This window comes from Narcine bancroftii, chromosome 7, assembly GCF_036971445.1.
Source record: "Narcine bancroftii isolate sNarBan1 chromosome 7, sNarBan1.hap1, whole genome shotgun sequence".
NCBI lineage: Eukaryota > Metazoa > Chordata > Chondrichthyes > Torpediniformes > Narcinidae > Narcine > Narcine bancroftii.
This window is the reverse complement of record NC_091475.1, coordinates 166,150,471-166,173,671: the sequence shown is the minus strand read 5'-3', so window position 1 is coordinate 166,173,671 and position 23,201 is coordinate 166,150,471. Positions and strand designations below refer to the sequence as shown.

Below are 23,201 nucleotides of genomic sequence, written 5' to 3'. Positions count from 1 at the left end.
CTTCCTTCCGAAAGAAAGAGGAACTATTAGAAGTCATAAAATGCAATAAATGGATGGGACTGCTCTCATCACATGAAATTAATTATCCAGTGTAATGGTTCTTGCCATCAGGAACTATTCAAAGAGAAGGTTCTCTCATCAGTAACCATTGCAGAAAATGTAATATACTTGGGAGCTGCATTTGAAATGGCAATTTAATTTGATGTTATAAAGTAATTAAAAAAAAATCATGCTCTATGCATTGTTTTATTTAAAAAATATTGGAGGAAATATATTGTAACTACATATTTTAAAAAGTTGTCCATCTACCACATCTAGACCTAAATCTTGCAGATGCAGTGAATGAGTTCTATCTTAAAATGCTTCTCCTATTCATATGTGCTGTGTAAAATGGTCCTAATTTCTCGTAGCAACTCATATTGCACAAGCTGGAAAGATGTTATTCCACGTGTGTTAGGTGCACCAAATATTGGGCATGTGGCAGAGTGCATTGTTGCCAGAGATACATAGTCTAATTTCCTGAACTGTGTAATTCTCACAGATTAGCTGCATTTTTACTATTACCTCAAAAAATCAATTTTAAACTTTACAGCATTTAACAAGATCGAGCTGTGACAGAGTTCTGGCAGAATTTCAAAGCATTAATATACTGTTGTTAAAATGACTAACATAACAAAACATACATTCTTTACTGCATTTTTATCTATTTACTGTCACTATTAGGTATATCAAAGATTTGCTTTATGACTTTATTTGGATTATAGGATGTGGGAACAGCTGGCAAGGCCAGTATTTATTGCTCATCCCTAACTGTCCTTGAAAAGTAGGAGATAAGCAGCTTTCTTGAATAACTGCTGTCCTGCTGCTGAAGTTCCTCCTACAATTTTTTTGAAGGGGGAGATTTATATACAATGTTGAAGGTTCATCCTATTTGCAGGTTCAAAGTCTTTCAGTCCACATGAATTGTAATGTTAATACATAGAAGAGAAATAATATAGAGCACAATATCCAGAATTCAAGCAACTGGCAGCCTCAAGCAACTAACAAAAAAAAATCGAGGAACATACATAAATTAAAAAAAATAAAATAATAGGTAAAAATAATTAAGTTTAAAATTATAAAAGAAAATATTTTATGAAGTAACACAAACCTTTGGTGAAGATGGGAGAAAATATTCAGCCAGTGGAGTGCTTTGGTTGTGCTTTGCTCATAGCAGCTGTTTTAATAAAGTTTGAATAAAGTTGTGTTTGAATAAAATGGTGACACCCAGGATGAAGAGCTGGTTGATGCTACTCACCATTGGGTGACTCTCTTAACCCTGCTTAGTTGGATGCCCTGGTCAGAGGCTTTATCTGTAAACTTGGGGGGGGGGGGGGTTAATTATCTTTAATGTTATTTGACTTTTGGGCAGTTCTGTGAAGAAGGAGGAACCTGCTGAAGATTAAACATTCTGCAGAAGAACTACAGAAGAAACTGTGCCAATAGACGATGCTATAGCCTTGCCCCTTTTCTCCGTCCTGACCCACCTGGAGACTGACACCTCATATGCCAAGCTGCTGTTGATTGACTTCAGCTTGGTGTTTAATACGATTATTCCCCAGAAGCTGGTGAAGAAGCTGTCATCGCTGGTACTCAACACACCTCTCTGTAACTAGATTCCACATTCCTAACAAAAAGACCACAGTCAGTCCAGTTCAGTAGCAGAATGTCGAGCACAGTCACTGTGGGGGAACACTGTATTGCAGTCATTGTACTGGTTGGCCCACCCCTGATGCTGTAACTCCTCCCCATCCAAGATTTCTAATAAAGCTGGTATCGCCCAATTCCCTTCCTCAGTACTGCCTTGGAATTGGGCCCACAGCATGTATGATATAATTATAAATTTATAGTGATGAAAGCCAATTAATCTCAACTTCTCGTCTGTTGGGTCTAATTATAGTGCTACAATTTAATCACTGTACCTATGTGCCATGGACAAGGCCTTTTGAATGAGAAGCTGGACACTGATCCCAAGGATCCAGAGGCCTCCATAAAATTTGATCACTGGCTGTATTACCTGAACGCCTTTATAAGGTGTCATGATATTTGGGAAAAGGTTGATCAGAAAGACCTATGTTTGCACAGGTCAGCCACCATGTCTTCCAGATGGTTAGAGACTGTGAGACTTACTCAGCAGCTATGGGGCTCTTGTAGAAGCAGTATCTGTCCCTGAAGAATATAATCTATGCCAGATACCTCCTGAACAGCCTTTGACAAGCTCCTAGTGAGTCCGTTGATGAATACATTCAAGCCTTGCAGGTGTTGGGGAGAGCTTGTGGCTGCCATCTACTAGGAGGAACTGATCAAGGACATCTGTGTGGCTGGTCTCAGGTCTGATCAAAGGCTCCTGGAGAAGGGTGATCAGACCCTGTAGGACTTGGCTGATCTCACAAAGGCACTAAAGATGGCCCAACAGAGCATGGAGGTTTACTCTACTGGCAGTGCGGCCATCTTGGGACATGGGGTCCAAAACTGCAGCTGCTATTGGCGAGCACCTGAAGTGCTATTACTATTTCCCATGGAAAAACTGCCCTGTTCAAAGCACAACCTATTCCAGCTGTGGAATAAAAGGGCACTAAGCTTGTGTATGTAGGTCCAGACCTTCCCCTTGCTGTGCCATATATGAACAGCGACTGTTGCCATCTTGGATTGCATCACTTCTGGCCCCACCTCTGGTCATGGAAAACACCATGGTAGGGACCCTAGCACGACAGCTGAGGTCAACATCACTTCTGGCTGTGACCACATGTGAACCATAGGGGTAGCCATTTTCAGGGCGGACATCTTTGAGGCTGCTGATGCGAACATACATTAGCAGCAAGCCAGACAATGAACTGATGCTGACATCCATCGTTCTGGACCAGAGCAGCCCATATCAATTGGCAAGGTCTACCATGAACATTGAGGTAAGTGGCTACATTAAGAACTGCTTGTTTGAACAGGAAACACCAAAATCTTCATACATCCAGACACTGTACAGCACTGTTCCCTCACAGTGACCCCAATCCAGTGTAAAATCTTGTTAGCCTCCAAGTCCCATTCGACCGAAATCCGAGGGAGCTGCACAGTAACACCAACCATGGGTGGCACCAAGTACAAGAATTTTTAATTGCTCGTGTTGCCACAACTCTGCACCGGTCATACTGAGGCTTGGCTTCCAGTACCAACTTAAAAGTGTTGTGATGGAATAACAGGCCCCAATTCCCCTCCCCCACCAACACTGTCCGTAATAACCAATTTTTAAACCACCCGCCCGTCTCCCTGAACACAGCCAATCAGCAACCCAGACACCAGCCACTGCTTATGGACTGCAGTCTGTCCATCCTCCAGGTTCCATCACTCCTCCTGTTGGAAAACCTAACCCCTGTCTGTAAGCCAGTGGCAATTAAGAGCAGGTGATACAGCCCCAGGGGTAGACCCTTTATCAAGTTTGAGGTTAAGCGACTCCTAGCAGAGGGCATCATAGAGCCCAGCACCAGCCCTTGGAGAGCACAGGTGATGCTGGTAAAAAGTGGAGACCAACACAGAATGGTCATAGACTACAGCCAGAACATCAATCTGTTCACACTCTTGGACAGCTACCCCCTCTCCCGCATAGCTGACATGGTGAATGAGATTGCCCAATACTGGTCTCCATCATTGTCCTCGCTGGCCTATCACTCGATCCTGATCTGCTTGGAGGACAGCCAAAATATGCCATTCAAGGCAGATGACCGCTTCTATCTACCATTTCCTCAGGGTCCTCTTTGGAGTCATGAATAGAGTTTTGGTCTTTCAGAGGGAGATGGACCAAATGGTGGATGACCACCAATTGAAAGCTATGATCCCCTATCTGGACAACATGACCATCTGTGGCCATGACCTGTAGGATCACGACACTAACCTGCAAAAATTCCTCCAGACAGCAAAAGCCATAAATCTCATGTATAACCAGAAGAAATGCATGTTTCGCACTTCATGCCTGGCTATACAAGGATGTGTGGTGGAGAATAGAGTCATTGGACCTGACCCTAAGTGTAGGTGGGAGCTCCCTGCTGGAGCTCCCAATCCCCCATAACCTCAAGGCCCTGAAAAGGTGCCTGGGATTCTTTTCATACTATGAACAATGGGTCCCAAATTATGCAGACAAAGCCCCCCCCCCCGGTATAAACTACTACTTTTCCCCTGTTGGCATGGCAGAAGCCCAAGTGGCCTTCACTCGCATCAAAGGCAACATTGCCAAGGCAGTGAGGCACACCATAGACAAATCCATCACATTCCAGATGGAGAGCGATGTGTTTGACTTCGCCCTGGCTACCATGCTGAACAGGCCGATGGCATTTTTCTCCTGTACCCTCCATGGCCCCAAACTCTGCCAGTCAGCCTTTGAGAAAGAGGCCCAGGCCATAGTGGAAGCTGTGCACCCCTGGAGGCATTATCTAACCAGCAAACTGTTCACCCTGCTGATTGAATCAACGTGCAGTTGCATTTATGTTTTACAACAAACAGCTGGGAAAAATTAAGAATGACAAGATCCTGAGGTGGAGAATTGAACTGTCCACCTACAACTAAAATATCTTGTACCCGCCTGGGAAACTCAATGAGCCTCCCGATACCCTGTCCCAGGGTACCTGCGCCAATGAGCAAGCAGATTATCTCCAAGCCCAACATAACAGCTTCTTCTACCCCGTGGTCGCCAGGCTCTATCACTTTGAGAGATCCTGCAAACTCCTCTACTTGGTTGAGGACATCAGGGAGCTGACCCACAGCTGCCTGATCTATGCAGAGTGCAAGTTGCACTTCTACCAGCCAGAGAAAACTCACCTGATCAAGGCCACCCTCCCCTTTGAAGGTCTAAGTGTGGACTTCAAGGGCCCCCCTTCCCTCAATGAATACTCAAGATTCCCATTTGCCATCCCCTGCCCAGACATGACTATGGCCACTGTCATTAAGTCGCTGTGTAGCCTCTTCACTCTCTTTGGATACCCAAGTAACATTCACAGTGACTGGAAGTTCTCATTTATGAACAAGGAGTTGTGCCAAAGGCATAGCCACAAGTAGGACCACCAGCTATAAATCCTGAGGGAATGGCCAGGTGGAAAGGGAGAATGGCATTACTTAGAGGGCAGTCCTTTTGGCCCTCAAGTCAAAAGGACTGCCATCTCCCAATAGCAAGAGGTCCTACCAGAGGCACACCACGCCACCAGGTCCCTCCTCTGTATAGTGATAAATGTGACCCCACATGAAAAATGATTCTCCTTCCCCAGGAGGTCGGTGACAGGAACAATGCTATTGGTTTGGCTGATGACCCCAGGACCTGTGCTACTCTGGAGACTCACCAGAACACACAAAGCAGATCCTCTGGTTGAGAAGGTCCACCTCCTCCATGCGAACCCCCCAGTATGGCTACAGGATGGGTGGAGGGACACTGTCTCTGTCCGGGACCTGGCTTATGCACAGGCCGTTGCAACTAAGGCACTTGCTGAATCGACCACAGCCAATCGACCAGTCCCCCACCCCTACCCCACTGCTAGCGGAGACATGGTCGAAGTTCCAACCCTACCATTGGCACCTCCTGCACCGACCCAACACCAACTACACATCAACAACTCTTTAGTAGAGAGAGAGGAGAGCACCAAGTTCCTTGGAGTTCACTTAACTAGTGACCTATCATGGACACACAACATATCCTCACTTGTCAGGAAGACACAAAGGTGACTGAAACGGGCAAAGCCATCAGCCACCATCATGTCAACCTTCTAGAGGAGCTCTATCAAAAGCATCCTGGCTGATGGCTTCACAGTTTATATAGTTGATTGGGGAAATGGATCGGAGGTCAATCCACAGGACCATAAGTGTTGCAGAGAGAATCTCTGGGGTTTCCTCCCCCACATCAACATGATCTACCAGGCTTGTTGTCTGAAGAAGGGACACAAAATCATTGAGAACCCCTTCCATCCCGCACACAGCATCTTTCATCAGGAAAGAGATACAGGAGGATTGGAGCCAGCACCACCAGGTTGAGGAACAAGTTCTTCCCACGGGCAGTGAGAATGCTGAACAACCAAAGGAACTGCTCATACTAACCTTCCGAGATTCTTATATTCATGAAACGATACCAATATCTATTTGTATAGATAATATATTTGTCCTGCATATGTATTGTTTGACTGTGTGTTATATTTAGTTGTATGTCTCTGTGTTTTTCTATCAGAGGAAAATAAACTTGACGATTAGATGCAGCGATGGTTAATTTTTTTCAAAGAATGCGACTGAAAATAAAATGTTTTAAGCTTTATTTATTCGAGTTTATTCCATGTAAGTATAATAGTGTAGTGTCCGCTAACAGCAGCACTGCTGAAATGAAATAAGTCCACACAACATGAGGGTGAACTAGTAACTGACTTAATTTGAATTTCACATCCTGCTTTAAGGGTACGGGCCACTTACTGCTGGAACGCGTTGGTCTGTGGGAGTGATGTCAGCACATTGTGGAGTTACTGCCTGCTCAGCGCTATGTGGCCTGGGGAAATGCTGGATTGGCTTCTACCCTTATCTGGCAGTGGTGTGGCACCCTCACGGGTGATACAGTGTCCAAGGAAATCAATGGTTTCTAGACCGAATTAGCACTTAGCCGGGTTCACTGTGAGTTCGAACTCCTGCAACCTCTCGAAAAGGCGAGTCAGATGTGTCCTGTGTGTGCTGGTGTCAGGGCTGGCAATGAGGATTCATCTAGGCAGACAAAGTTGAAATCAAGATCCCTGCCAACCATGTCCATGATGTGCTGAAACGTCTGGGCTGTGTTCTTCAATCCAAAAGGCATCTGGAGGAACTTGAAGAGGCCGTAAGGTGCAATAATGGCCATTTCCGACACATCATTAAGTTTGTCCAGAATCTGATGGTACCCTTTGATGAGGTCCACCTTCGAGAAAAACTGGCAGCCCTGGAGCCATGTAGCAAAGTCTTGGACATGTGGGATAGGTTATCTATCTGGGACTCCAACGTCATTGAGCTGTTTGTAGTCACTGCATGGACAGCAACCTCTGGCATTCTTTTGGACCATGTTTAGCGGGGATGCCCAGGGGCTGTTTTAACAGTGGGTGATACCCAATTCCTCCATGGCAGCAAACTCAGACTTGGCTTGGAAGAATTTGTCTTGCGGGAGGTGCCGTGCACATGTGTACATTGGTGGTCCAGTGGTTTTGATGTGGTGCTCCACGCCATGTGCAGGTTTACCATCGTGGAAGTTGGAAGCCAACAGTGATGGATACTTGGCCAGTAGAAGGGTATATTCATTGTGGTCTAGAGAATGGATTTCCAATGGCAAAAAGGAACGTTGCTGTAGCATGAGAGGGTATGACTGGAAAGTGGTAGCATTGACCAAGTGGCATCTGTTCATGTCTACCACGAGCTTGTGTGCCCAGAGGAAATCAGCTCTAAGGAGGGTTTGACCAACAGACGTGATCATACACTTCTAACAGAAAACTGTTCTGGTGGTATGGATTGTGATGAGACGAGTGTTAAAACTGGGAATGGAGGAGCCATTGACTGCCTGTAGGGAGAGGCCTTTGGTATTGTGCTTGAGCTCAAAGTACGCGGGCGGGATGAGGCTTATCTCTGCATCAGGGTCGACTAGGAAATCACTCTCCATATCCACTGATCCCTCAATTGAGTAAGCCTTTATGTGTGCCAACTGCCGAGGCCACTAATGGTGGCCGTCCTGTTAATTTCCCATTGCCTTGCTTGTCTTGGCATTGGGGTACAAGCATAGAGGGACATACCACTGGGCATTGTGGCCCTATCTGCGGTGGTAGAAATAGTAATCACTCCGTTTGTCTGAGCACTCGTTGCGTTACGGTTGGGACATGGCTACTGCTGGCAGAACTGACAGACTTGGGGCTGAGCTGGAGGTGCCAACAGCGTAGATCGGTTGCACATGTATCGAGCTCTGCTGTGGTGTGCAGAAAAGCCTGTCTGCTTCCTTGGCTACCAGGAGTGGGGTGCTGAAATCCATGTCTAATATTGCTGAATAAAAGTGCACCGGTAGCTTGGAGAGGAACAGGGCCTCGATCAAGAAACAGTGTGTGTGCCCATCAGCTAAAGCTACCATCTCATGTATGAGCTTGTAGGGGTTTGTATCACCCAGGCCTTTCATATTCAGGATGAGGACGGTGCGCTCATGCTGGGTGAGTTCCAGGGAATTGAGGAGGAAATGCCAGAATTTTTGTATTTACGCTCCATAGGAAGATTTTCAATGAAGGAGCTTACTTTGGCTGTGGTGGCGGTGTCCAGGGTGTTGACGATGTGCCAGAGCCTGGTGTCCTCTGAGACAATACCTCTAACCTGGAGCTCGGCCAGTGGTAACCAGTTCCTGGGCTGGCTGTGCCCAGAAAGGCAGAAAATGCATGCTCACAGCATTGGTCGCAGCAGTGGTTGCGGTTGTAGTGGTAGCAGCATCTTGCATTTTGTTGCGTTCGACGTGGGTTCCAAAGACGTTGGAACCTTCGGGGTCACCACTGTAGTGTCTGCCATTGGCAATGCTGCTGAAATGAAGTATGTCCACACAACACAAAGGTAAACCAATAACTGACCTTTATTTGAATCTCTTGCACTGCTTTAAGGGTACGAGTCACTTCCTCTTTGGGGCACACTGGTCTAAGAGAGTGACGTTAGCGCGTTGCGGACCCACTGCCTGCTCAATGCTACACAACCAGGAAGTGGAAACATTACCTAGGCAACACATGTTGCCAAACGCGGGCTAATACTGAGAAGGGAAGGGGGGGCCCATGCTATCTTGCATCAACCGACTGGGGCGACAATTCGGCCCGCTATAATACAGTATTTTTGTCTTTTGTTTTTCAGACTGTTTATTCTTAATGAAGATGTATTTGTTTGGCATTGTAAGAGTAAGTCTCAAGCAACCAGAGAATACACTTATCCAGCATCTACCAATTCCCATTGGTGCCAGTTACCAGAGATTTTACTGTATTTAAATTAGTGACTAGTATCCAGTCTGGGCTATTGATTCAGAGATATGATTTTGAATACTACCATGACTCAAGGTTCAAGGTTCCTTTTTGTCTGCTATAGGGCAGACAGTCACCATTAGTATTGCTTTGTGCCCCTTACAGTATGAGAGAAAAAAAACCAAAAGAGAGTTCCCCCTTTGTGTGTGTGTTAATTAAATTTAGTTAAATTTAACTCAATCTACCTGGAGTTAAAAATGTTTGCTGAATTGCCAATATAACATATCTGAGTGTAAATCTGTTATGATCACCCGATCTGCCCTATATAAATAGTGAGGTTTACTCTTAACTCATCTCTGATAAAACTGAACAGGCCATTTAATTCAGGAAACAATTAGGGAATACTAGGAGTCATATCCATATCTTAAATGAATTAAAAGAATGTCAAATGTTCAGTCTAAGAAAGGATTTTCATTCAATCAATAAAAGTTGATCAGCTAATGGATAGAATATTTTGTGTATATGACAATAGTATTTTTTGGATACAAATGAGCTATCAATTATCATCAAGGCAAAAATACATGGAGTACATGGAGAAAAACACTTCAATCTATGTGTGGTTACCTGTACATTGTTAATGATATTGCCAACATTATTATGAAGATTATAACTGACCAGAATTAAATGTAATGTAATGATTAAAGTTTATAATAATGGCTTTATAAGAAAATTCAATACAGTGCAATTAAAAAAAAATCTCAGCTGTCACTGAAATTGGCAGATTGGGGCTTCACTCCACCTGACCTCGGCTAGGAAAAAGAATAATTGTTGCTGTTTTATTAATTATAGATGAATCTTGACATTTCACTGCCTATGTAATGAAAACATAACTTAGTTGTTTCCAGAGAAATATAATAGGTCTTTCTTTCACCCTGTTAGCAAAACTGAAAACCGCTTGTTAAATTCTCATACCTTCTGCTTTGTAATATTTTAATGAACCAAGGTTCCCATTTTATTTAGTTAATCTTCAATTTTATCACACCCCCATCCAATTTTCTTTCTTTTTAAAATATTTTTCATTGAAATTTTACAATAAAAAGTTGAACAATACAAGATCTAAAAAAAGTTACAATGATCAAAAGTATAGGTTCCAAAGGACACTCAACGTAATAAAATAGTACATAATGAAACAGAAACAAAAATAGAAAAAAAAAGAAATACATTTCAAAACCTCTTCCCGTAAGGAAGGTTGAAGATTAGCTTTCATAAATCTAAGTTACACAATCTTAGAGAGGGATAAGACAATGCCAAGATTCCAGATTAACACTAAATCTTAAGATAATGGTAGCCCCATATCATTTGAAATTTAATATTTGAATTATTAACTGCATATCTAATTTTTTTTTCCAAATTTAAACAAGACATAATGTCACTTAGCCATTGTGCATGTGTAATTTAATCAAAATTGCACGTCTGGCCACCAATGTAGTAAAAGATAAAATGTGGCATTGAATTTGAAGTTAGTAACACATATCTTCTTGGAATGTTCCAAAAAGAGCAATTAAAGGGTTCTAATTTTAAATTTAAAATTACTGAAAATGTTTGAAAAACTTCCTTCCAAAATTTTTCTAGGCAAAGGCAGAACCAAAATATATGAATTAAGGAAACATCATCTGTTTTATATTTATCACATAGGGATTTATGTCCAAATAAAAATGAGACAATTTTAGATTAGATATGTATGCCCTGTGAACCACTTTAAATTGCAACAGAAAATGCCGTGCACAAAGGAATGTAGTGTTAAGCTGTTTAAAAATACAATTCCAAACCTCATTGGACAATGAAAGGTTCAAATCCTGCTCCCAGGCATTCTTGATTTTAATTAACTTAAATCAGCCAATTTGTCATAAATAAGAGATATTAATCCTTTATTTCTATTTTCCATTCAAACATTTTGTTTCTGTGCAGTAGCAACATCTTTCAGCAAAGCTAATAATTGATAACTAGTTGAAGACTTCAGAAGAATCATTCTGATGAACCCTTGTTCAATCTAGAGTGGCCTTGGATTGATGATGAAAGGTTACCTAGTATTTTCATTATTGGTATTACAGCATCTTCCAAATAATAATGCAAGATAGAAGATGATAATTGTCAATTGCAATTTATTTGATTCTGGATTCTAGAAAAGAGGCTTATGAAATTAACAGATCTAAATAATGATGTCTTTTGAATTTGAAAATTAAATTTATTGTGAAATATTGTGATTTGCAATTGATATGGCCTTAATAATGATCTTAATGCAAAAGCTAAGCAATGGTTGATCAGATTCAAGAAATGACATGAATAGGGACTTCACGGGATGTGGTAGAGATGGGAAGCAGAGTCCCTCATCTCCTGGAGAATTGATAAAAAAAGAGAAAGAAAAACGACATTTAACAATTCAACTTGGAAGAAAATGTACGTTTAAACTTTTCCAGAATGTCACCCAAGAAAAACAAACCTGCAGTAATGATCTCTGGGGTCCATCGAGTCGGAGATGGCAGTAGGGAGCAGAGGCCTGCTCAAAGGAGGAAGCCTTCAGCTGAGGCTTGGCTCGGCTCCCGTATAAGTGATTCACCTGTTGGGGCAACCAGTGGTGCATTTTCACTGCTGGAATGAACAGAAGTCGATGAGGACGAGCTTGAGGGCATGCGCATGAACACAGACAGACACATGCGCAAATCGATTGAAAGTGCTGAGGTTTCCGGCACCGACTACAGAATGAAGATGACAGCAATTTGACTTGGAGGAGGAAGAAGAGGAATCTGACAATGATAGCACGGAGAGTGAAGAAAATTACTTAAGTTTGAAAGAATAAGATGGACTACAGACTGTTACATCAACCAGTAAGGGCAATAAAAAAAGATAAATGAATAATTAAAGATGTAATGAAGGCTTTGGATAAGAAAGAAAAATGTACAAATAAAAAAAAATTTATCAACTGTGACCCAATTGCAAGGAGCTATTGGAAGCCTAATAAAGGATGTGAAGAAGAAAATCGAGAATGTAATGGATAGAATGAATAAAATAGAAAATGAAATAGATGGATAGTTTTCAGAAAAAAAATGGTGAAAATAGGCATATTATAAAACTTTAGCAGAAGGAATAATATCAAAATTGTTGGTCTTGAAGGAGCGAAACCTTTACTCTTCTCCCAGGAATGGTTTGGGTGAGGATAATATTGAGGTTGAAAGGGCACATAGGTCCCTTATACTCCATCCTATATCAGACTAAAACTCATGTTCTGTATTGATTAAATGTTTAAGATATCAATGCAAAGAAAAAATACTCAGCGTAACGTCGAAGGGAGCAAAGGCAAGAGGAAGTCTGTTGGAAGCCGAGGGAGACAAAGTATTGTTCTATCCAGATTTAAGTGCAGCATAGCTGAAAGGCAGATGGGAATTTGACCCAATAAATAGATCCTTTTGGCAGAAAAGATATAACTTTGTGCTGTGCCATCCCGCAACTCTGAAGATTATAATGTCGGGACTGGTGGTGGGGGGGGGGGGGGGGAAGGTGAAAAGGATTTTTTTTATCTTCAATGTGCAACAGACTTTGTGAATCAATTACCAGAAAAAAGATTGAAATTGTGTATGCATTTTAGGAAGTTTTTTCTTCTTTTTTACATATTTCTCTTGCATATAAATAATGAAATATTATGGCTTTGGGAATACTCCAGGGGACTAGGGATGGTGGGAACCTGACTTCTGGCACATCATGTGTATGTTGGCTTGTGCCATAATCTGCAAAATGGAGGAGGGGGTAGTGTTGTAAAATCTATTATTAACCATCTACGGGGAGGGGGGAGGATTCTTTATTTCTGTTTCCTTTATTTCTACCCTACTACTTTTTTATTTTTCCATTGGGATTGATGGAGACCATGCATTTTTCTCCAGAGGATAAGGATTAATTGATCTATAAAAGGGAAGGCATGAGTCGAGGTCAAGAGGGGGTAAAGGATTTGATTTGACGAACCTCTGTAGGGCTGAGTAACAGATTGAAATTTATAAGTTTTAGCATTAATGGATTGAATGGGGGGTGAAAAGAAAGAGGATATTGACACATAAAAAAATGGGGGCTGACTTGGGGGGGGTGAAAAGAAAGAGGATATTGACACATTAAAAAATGGGGGCTGACTTGGTCTTCCTTCAAGACACTTAATTAAAAGAGAACATCAAAAATTAAAAAGAGATTAGGTTGGTCAGGTCATCACTTCTTTTAACTCAAAAGCAAGAAGAGTAGCAATTTTGATGTGGAAATACCTTCCAGTTAGAATGCAGGATGTAGTTACAGGTCCTGGAGGTAGGTTCATAATGGTACACTGTTAGATATATTCAGAACCCTGGACCCTGATGAATTTGTATGGTCCAAACACGGATGATGAGAAATTTATTAATGAAAACAACTTAGTGGGAAGGAATTTAAATATTTGTCTAGAACTGGTTCTAGATTAATCAACAAGGGCGGTTGTTAGGACAGACAGTGAAAGCTACCTTGGTATTAATGAGAACTGAATTTAATGGATGTCTGGAGAAGATCTCATCCAAGGGAGAGGGACTATTCTTTCTATTCTAATAGACATGATTTCTACTCTAGAATAGATTTGTTTTTGGCATCAACTCAACTACAGGGTAGGATCATGGAGGCTGAATATAAAGTGAGACTTTTATCTGATCACTCACCTCTTATATTAACAATATCAATATTGGACAAACAAAAGACGGTTTACAGATGTTGCTTTAATTCACTGCTGTTGAGAAGATTGGACTTTTGTGACTTTATAAAGAGATAAATGTTCAGTTGAACCAACTGTAATTCAACCACTGATAAATTTATTACATGGGATGCTGTAAAAGCATATTTAAGAGGACAAATAATAAGTTGATGTAGTGGCTGTGTAGTGGGCTGAGCGGGCACTCAGCACGGTAATGCAAACCGCCATCATCAGTGCAGTGCATGGACTTAACTAAGGGCCAGCATGCTAGCACTACTGAGTGCCGAGGGATGGCACATTGATCAGCTGGGTCTCCTGCTGAAAGGCACGGGACATTAACAAGTCTCAATTTAAACCTGCTGGTCACGTGGACCAACAGCTGTCCCTTTACAAGGTCCCGCTTGTAAAGCTTCAATAAACCAGTCTTTGGTTGACTAGCCTAGTGTGTGATTGCTTTTTTCTCAGTCGCTCAACTGTAGTAACCGCTACATTAATGATTAAGAAAGAATACACAAAGGAAGTGGAAGAATTAGAAGAGGAGATATTTTATTTGGAAAAGGAGTTCTGAAGAAAAATATAGATTACTTAAATTATATTTCAAACGTATAGGACAGAAAAAGCAATATTAAGAATTAAATAAAGGTACTATGAGGTAACGAAAAGAGCCCATAAGGTCGTTTCTTGGCAGTTGAAAGCAGAACAAATCTCAAGAACAGTTGGTGTGGTCAAAACAGATACAAACCGCAAGAAATTAATGAGGTTTTTAGACAATTTTATTCTAAATTATATCAATCAGATTCTCAAGGAGATATTAATAAAATTGATATTGGAACTTCCAAATTTAAATTTAGAAGAACAGGAAGGACTCAATGACCTCTTCACTCAGATGGAGATAGGGGAGACATTGAGTTCATGGCAGGTTAACAAGTCTCCAGGGGAGGATGGGTTCCCCTGAATTTTATAAAGAATTTAAGGATCTTTTGATACCTCTTTTTATGGAGGTGTTAGATCAGGCAGTTGAGACACTAACTCTCACGGAATCATTTTCAACAGGAATAATTACAGTGAGACCTAAAAAAGATAGGGACCCACTGAAACCGTCATCTTACAGACCTATTTCATTATTGAATTTGGATTATAAAATCATTGCCAATGCCTTAGCAAACAGACTGGCAAAGTTTTTGCTGAATTAACAAATATGGATCAAGCAGGCTTTGGGCAAAAGAGACAATATGCTGATAATGTAAGCAGGCTGCTTAGCATAATTAATTTGGCCCAAATGAGAACTGATTTGATTGTAGCTGTGGCTCTGGATTCAGAAAAGACATATGATAGACTGGAATGAGTTTTTTATTTAAAGTGCTGGAAAGATTTGGATTAGGGCAAAATTTTATAAATTGGATTAGAGCATTATATTATGAATCTAAAGCCAAAATTATGTTAAACACTAACAATCCTTTTAATTATGTTTGGTACTAAAGGTTTTTTGTTAGTACTAACACAGGAACAACAATGAAAAATTCACCAGACAATGGCAAATTCAAAATAATTGCTTTATTGAACTATTAATAACATGTTTCTTACTTAACTCTGACTTTGACTGCACTATGCACAAATGTAAAATGTAAATGTGTGTATAATTAAAATTCCATTCTGAAAAGTCAGTCTTTAAAAGTTCAGCATCATTTTAGTCTTGCTTGAAGGTCTTAAATTCTCAGTTCAGAAATAATTATCAAGTACTTTTAAATATTACATCTTCAGGCCTCTTTCACTCACAATTATGTTTTCCACACGAAGAATCTGCCCTCTTCTCAAAGACAGTGAATGTGGCTATTTTCTTCCACAATGAATTCACAAACCCAAACAAGGGTTAAGCCACTGTGATTATCTTCTTCCACGGTGAAGTCATAAACCAGACAAGGGTTAAATAAAGTGGCCAAACACAAAAATAGACCCAGTAGAACTCTGTCCTCTTTTCTCAAGAAACAGCAAAGTGGTCTTCATTAATTCAATAGCCTCTGATTCTGTGTTCCCCTTCTTCCACGAGTAACACACAACAAACAGCACCAAATCTGGTTACTGTAACTCAACCCTGTCTTTCACAAGGTTTTGACTTCTGTAAACTCCAAGCTGAACTGTTCCAAAACTGAATTCAAAATATCTGAATTCAGTAATATATTTCTCCAAGTCATGTGATAGTTACATCATGGACGAAGTCATCCTCAATTCTTGGAAACCACGTGACCATCAGTTTTATTTCTGCCAAAATTCTGTTCCTTTTTCAAAACTATTTATTCCATATCCATAACAACCTCTGACCTCATCTCTGTTCAAGAGACTTAAGAGTCTTTGATTAAAAGCAGATGGCTTCCTCAGCGATTCTTTATCAATAGATTTATTACATCTTGTCACATCTGTTTTTAATAGTTATTTCTTCTTTAATCACTCCCAATTGATTTGTAAAATCAGTTTTAACCTCAGCAAATTTAGTATCCATTTTTTGACTAATTAAATCCACTTTTTCAAAATTTTTGTCAAAAACCTGTGGGTCGAAAAGTTGGGGTAACATAGTATGCACACATTTTACCTTGAACATCCTGATCACTTACATCCTCTGTTTCTTCTCCTTGAGATTGGAATACAAAGCTTTCTTCCTCTCCTTCCAGTTCTTCTTCTTCTGTAGACGTCGCCAAAGGCTCGAATTGCCAACGGGCTTTTTGTTTGGCCCATGTGTGTTCTGCCACCATTGTTGAAGACGGGTCCTCAGTCTCCATTGCGGTCACTTCAGTAGTACCATGCGTGAAATCCCGTGCATGCACACTGGCTCTGCAGTCGTTTCCACAGTTTTCCTCCATACTCCAGCACTGCTCTCCCCTGTTCCCCGAGAGGGCAGCACAGGAGCCTGGATTCTTGCCCATGAAGTCTTCATCAATTGTGGTTGAAGAGGAACTCGAATTGTAGGCTGAATCTTCAAGGTAGGCCCTGGTTCTTCCAACAAAGTTACTTCGGTTGTCGTTGATTTGTTTTTGAAGTTTGAGGTTTAGGTTTCTTTGTAGACATCTTTTGAGAGCTTTAAGAAGTTTATTTAAAGGAAATTGAGTTTAAATTAAAAAAAAAATTAGTGTATTTATTAATTCTGCCAGGAGAGGCCTTTTCCATGTCTTCCTCCTATGGCATCACACCACACCCCCCCTCTTCCTTAGCAGTTCTTGAATAATTAAGACCCACTTGAAATCCATTAGCTCCATCTGTCCAAGACACGTGGACTCTGAGAATTAACACTTTTTTCAGTAAATAATAGTTCTCTATAAATGTGCAGTGACCTGGGTGTGATCCTGTACCAACACATTACTAACTTATTGAGAATACAGATACAATATTTTAACTCTATAATTTACTAAGACATTTTTATAAAATAAATATAGTTTAACATTAAATTAAAGATGACCATAAATTTGTTACAGTTGTAACTAATGGTCAAATTTCTCCAGCATTTGTCTTAACTAGATCTAGTAGACAAGAATGCCTATTATCTCTGGCTCTCTTTATTTTGGCTATAGAACCATTGGCCAAAGAAATTTGGTGATCTCCAGATATTAAGGGATTCAGGGTTAACCAGGAGGAATATATGATTAATTTATTTGCAGATGATGTATTGATATATTTGACAAAACCAGTAACTTCATTGCAGAAATTGTACTCAAACTGGAAGAGTATGGGAAAGTCTCAGGTTAAAAAATAAATTGGGATAAGAGCAAAATTTTTCCACTTACGGGTGGGGACTATAGTCAATGTCAAAGAATGGCTGCTAAATGGGATAAAATATTTAGGAAATAAACAGATAATTTACAGAATTTATTCAAATTAAATGATCTCACCTTGCTTAAGGTTGAAGAAGATTTGAACAGGTGGATAGCTTTGCCAATAACATTAGCTGGTAAAGTCAATTGTGTAAAAATGAATATTTTTCCAAGAATACAATATCTCTTTCAGACACTGCCCATACCTTTGCCTCAGAAGTTTTTTTTCAGGAACTAAATAAACATGTCAGAAAATTTCTTTGGAAAGGTAAGATGACTAGAATCTCCACAGAAAAATTAACATAGAAATATGAGCTGGGAGGTTTACAACTCCCAATCTTAAAAAATTATTATTGGGCAGCCCAGACAAAATTTCTTACCTCTTGATTTGAGGGAGGAGATAAATTTTCATGGGGAAAAATAAAATTGTATAAAGTGGGAGAGAAAATAGCAGAGGATTTTATATATAAATGGGACTCAAATTAATATCTGGTGAGAAAGAAGTCCCCTTGTTAAAACATATAATTAATATTTGGAGCAAAATAAATTACTGATGGGAACTAAGGAGGGATTCTCTCCAAAAACACCCCTGACTAAGAAAAGATGTATACCCTTAACAATGGGTAATAAGATTTTAGATACCTGTTCCTGAAAAGGGATCTGGTTGAGCAGGGACAACACATGTAATTTGAACAATTAAAAAACAAGTATGGTATTGTTAACAAGACAATATTCTGCTATATTCAGTTAAGAGCATATTTAAGGGATAAACTGGGACTGACAATGACTTTATTGAAGTGTAGTGATGTGGAGACTTTGATTTGAAAGGGAAACACAAAGAAATTTACTTTAGCAATGTATTTATTACTTTAAATGGGAACCCCGAAACAGGGGGTACATAAGTCTAGACAGAGATGGGAATTAGAAATAAATATAAGTATTAGAGATCAAAGCTAGTCCAATTTATGTTGGGATTGTATGAAAAACACAATAAACGTAAGGTGCAGACTAGTGTAATATAATATCTTGCAGCAGCTATATCTCACACTGCAAAAATTAAATAAATTAAAATCAAACATATTCAATCAATTCTTCAGGTGTAGTGAGGAGATGGGAACTTTTTTATATGCAACTTATGCATGTTCCAAGGTAAGACCCTTTTGGGTAGATTTGGGGAAATTCATAGAGCATATTACAGGAATTCAATTTCCATAGAACCCTGAACTATTCTTACTGGGGAATATTGCTGGTGTAAGACCTAAAATGAGTTTGTCCCAACATCAAACAATATTTATCAAGATCGCATTGGCAGTGGCCAGGAAATGTATAGTGATTACTTGGAAGTCTGATTCCCATCTAGGGAATGCCCGTCGAAATGAAGAAATGCATAGTTATGTTACCCTTGAGAAGATTAGCTATAACGTAAGAAATAAGTATGACATTGTGGTCAGTGTTCTGTGCAGTGAATGAAAGGAAAACCACACGGAAGCTGTGAGTGAGCTGAACCAATGAACTGATTTTACTGGAACTCGCCGAGAGCTTATCAGCACAACTCCCATGACCCTTTGAGGCCCCCTCCCCCCACATTGGGACCATTGTGACATCAGCAAGTATGAGCCTGCACCTTCATGGTCTGGTTCATTTGTGGATCAGTGCATCCTGCTACATGACCCCGCCCTCCCCCACAGAAACAGTGATTGGAGGTGCCGAGTTCACAATTCGTAAACAGTTCATACATTTGGTAGGCCAACCTCTCCACCAAAGGGCTAGAACAGTTACTGTTCGGTTGAGGTTAAGGTGTGCTAGTTTTAAGCAGTTGACTATGAACATTTCTTGCTTACCCCCAATGTCCAAAAGGCACGTAGTCCTGTTGTGTTGTAACACCTTGTATGGGCCCTCATATGGGCACTGAAGGGGTGCCGGTGCACACTTCTCCTTATGAAGACACATCTGTAATCTTCGAGATCCTTTGGGATGTAGGATGGGGCTGGACCATGGCATGAGGTTGGGACGGGGTGCCCACTTTCTCACGAAGTTGCATTAGCAGCACTGTAGGTTTTTCCTCCTGGCCATGAGCTGCTGGCACAAACCCTCCCGGGACTATCAGTGGGGCTCCATAGACAATCTCAGCAGAGGATGTGGCCCAATCCTTCTTCGGCATTTTGCGGATGCAAAGGAGCACCCAAGGTAGCTCGTCCACCCAATCCAGGCCTCAGAGCTGCACTATGACGGCCATTTTTTGGTTAGATGGTGGGTGGTGGGCCATGGTGTAATGTAACTGGGTCCCTAGAAGCTGTGCCAGCACTACCCATATGCCGGACGTGAACCATGCCCCCCGTCCGACGGAATATTGGAAGGAAGGCTGAAACAGGCTATCCAGTTGGCTATGAGGGCCCTGGCTCAGGATTTTATGGAAATGTCCGAGAGCGGGACAGCTTCCGACCATCTAGTCAATCTGTCCACCATTGTGAACAAGTATGTGGTGCCTCTGGAAACTGGCAGCGACCCAGCGATGTCCACGTGGATGTGGTCAAATCGTCTGTGTGTTGGCGGGAAAGATTCAAGAGGGGCTTTCACGTGCTGTGATAGTATGGGATCTTATCACCTCTGTATATATTTGTATATAGTACTAATGATTGGCTGAGAGCTGTAGCCACACCTACTGGCCAGGTCATAAAATGCTGTACCGAACCAGACCCAGGTCAGTCTGGACTGGTCAACCTTGATGTACTACACTCCAGCCTTTTGAGAATAAAAGCCTTGGTTTGAATCTACAAGTCTTTGAGTCATTCGATGCGCAACTCGTGCCTCTGCACCTTGGATGTCTGACAGTGCATGCAAGTTCTGGCCCAATGGTTGAACTGTTTATGCAGGCCATGTCACATGAATCTGTCTGTGACCAGTTGAGTTATCACCTGAATGGATGAGTGAGCCAACCCATGGAGCATGTCGAAGATACGACGCCTCCACGTGGAGGGAACAATGGGCCTAGGAAGTGTGGCTTTGGATAACCCAAAATGCACATCTTCCAGCTGTAGCCCTGAGACTGCAGTACGGTAGGCTGGTATTTAACCATCCTGTCGCTGGAATGCTGTGAGCGCTGCATAGTTGATTCCAGAGGTCAGGGAGTGCACAGACAGGTCAGACGTATGGGACAGTGTCAGCCACGAGGTTGTTCTTGCCAGAAATCTGCTTGATAACCATCGTGTACTCTGAGATATAAGAAAGGTGATGCTGCTGCCTTGCCGATCACAGGTCCAACACCTTGGCAAAGGGAAAAGTGAGAGGCTTGTGATTGGTGAAGACTATGAAATCCTGTCCTTTTAGAAAATAACGGAAATGACGTATGGCGAGGTAGAGGGATAGCAACTCCCTGTCGAACGCAATTCCCTGTCAAATGGAGTTTACTTCTGCTCTGGGGGTCGCAGATGTCTGCTAAAGAAAGCGAGCGGTCTCCAATGTCCATCAACCAGCTGCTTCAGGATGACACCGATGGTCATGTTAGATGTATCGACTTTGACGGCAGTGGGCACCTCAACGTGCGGATGGACTAGAAGGGTGGCATTGGCCAGAGCATCTTTGGCCTGGTCAAAAGCTGCCATAGACTCTACATCCCAGCTGAGTTCTTTGGTCTGACTGGAAAGTGGTCGCATGATCCTGGCAGCTGACAGCAGGAACCGATGGTAGAAGTTGACCATCCCAACAAATACTTGAAAACCTTTGACTGTAGTTGGCTTGGTAAATTTACGAATGACCTCAATCTTTGATGTAAGAGGGACCACCTTGTATTGATCGATGCGGTGCCCAAGGTAATTGATGGCTGTCAGGCTGAACTAACATTTCGCTGGGTTGGTGGCTAGGCAGAAGTCACTCAGTTACTGGCAGAGAATCTGCAGGTGTATTTGATGCTCCTGTCATGAGCGACTGGCAATGAGGTAGATAAAAATGAAATCCAGGCAGTGCCCCACTGAGTCCATGAGTCTCTGGAAAGTCTGTGCTGTGTTTTAGAGGCTAAATGGCATGCGGAGGAACGCAAAAAGACCGAATAGAGTGATGAGGGCTGTCTTGAGGATGTTGCTGGGGTGAACGGGAATCTGGTGGTTCCCATGGACTCGGTTGATTTTTGAGAAGATCCTCACTCCATGTAGATTGGCTGTGAAGTCCTGGATGTTGAAAACCAGGTACCGGTCGGCTGTCATGGCGTCATTGAGGCAGCGGTAGTCCCCACAAGGTCTGTGCTCCCCAGAAGACTTCGACACCATGTGAAGAAGAGAGGCCCATGGGCTATCTGAGCGCCAAATAATGCCCTTCTCCTCCATCTTTCTGAATTCTTCTTTGGTAAGCCACAGCTTATCGGGAGGAAGACTGCGTGCTTGGGCAGGTGACGACGGTCCCTGTGTGGGAATGTGGTGCTGGATGCCATGTTTCGAGACCACGGTAGAGAACTGTGATGTTATAATGGCCAGGAATCCTGTCAGGATTTTGGCAAACTCATTGCTCGATAAGGTTACTGAGTTGAGGTGGGGGGGGGGGGGGTGGGGGGAGGGGTGGCTGAGACACCTAAAGTGAAGGTCCAGGTAAAATGGTGGGAACCGAACTCGAGTGGTATTGTCTGCATCACATACATACGTATGATGCTATTGTTGGCAGCAGTGAGGGACAGTCCTGACTTCCCAGCGCAGGTGACTTGGTTTGAGAGGGCAAGATGCTGACCTTTGCCCGTGTCCATGTGGAAACTCCACCCTGTGTGCTAGTCCCATAGATAAAGGAGGCTATCTTGTCAGCTGACCGTGATGGCCAGCCCCTGCGTTTCTTGAATGGAAGCAAGGTGGACAGCATCAGTGGGTCCAGAACCCCATTTCTGATGACAGAAACACCACCACTCCACCTGCTGTGGCTGTCGTCAGCCTCCTCTGTGGAGTGGGAGAGAGACGAGTCACTGGGCGTGATGCAGAAACTAGATCAGCAGATGCCCTGCCATATGGCTTGGCATGCCACAGGACATCTGCACGAGCTGCTAACCTACATGAGTCACTGAAGTCGTTGTCTCTAAGGAGTAGGCGGATGTCTTCGGCATCTATTTGAGAAATATCTGCTAGAACAATATCTGTTTAAGCAGTAATGGCTATCCATTAACACCAGCATATTGTTCATAAGATGGTGTGCAGTCACCCAGGCTGTTCATGTGGAGCAGCCATTCTGCTCGTTTGCAGAGGGAAAGACCAAAGGTGTGGATAAGGAGCGCCTTAATTGCCTCATACCTGTTGGCGGCTGATTTAAGAAATCAATGATTCATCTGGCAGTCTCCTGGTCAAGCGAACTGACCACGTAGTAATATCTTGTGGAGTCTGCAGAGATCTGCCTGACCTGAAACTGGGACTCAGTATGTTCGAACCAGACTAGTAGCTGTTAGGTCCAAAAGGTTGGTAACTTCAGCAAGACTGTGTTCTGTGCATTCGTGTTTTTCTTTGTGGGGTCCAAAATTCCATTTTGTGTTTGGCGTGCAAGAAACACCACACAGAAGCTGTAAGTAAGCTGAACCAACTGAACCAAACCAATACTAGAATTCTCTGAGAGCTTATAAGTATGACCCCCATGATCCTTTGCACTCCCCCCCCCCCCCCCCCCACCAACCGGGACCATTATGATGTCAGCAAGTGCGAG

At 42.1% G+C, this 23,201-nt stretch overlaps 1 protein-coding gene and 1 long non-coding RNA gene across 3 annotated transcripts in view; one reads left to right on the top strand and one right to left on the bottom strand.

Annotated features, from left to right (window-relative positions):
• LOC138739332 (uncharacterized) overlaps positions 1-9,942 on the top strand; it is a 49,726-nt gene extending 39,784 nt beyond the window's left edge. For both annotated transcript variants that reach the window (XR_011342180.1, XR_011342178.1), the window contains one exon: positions 8,881-9,942. This is a non-coding gene — a long non-coding RNA (uncharacterized lncRNA). The remainder of the gene's footprint in view (positions 1-8,880) is intronic.
• Positions 1-23,073, bottom strand: part of LOC138739328 (GRIP and coiled-coil domain-containing protein 2) — a 134,642-nt gene extending 111,569 nt beyond the window's left edge. Inside the window, exon 1 of the mRNA XM_069891139.1 lies at positions 19,379-23,073. Within this exon, the coding sequence (XP_069747240.1) occupies positions 19,379-19,438 (60 nt within the window). The 5' untranslated portion in view covers positions 19,439-23,073. The remainder of the gene's footprint in view (positions 1-19,378) is intronic.
• Positions 23,074-23,201: the final 128 nt, after the last annotated feature.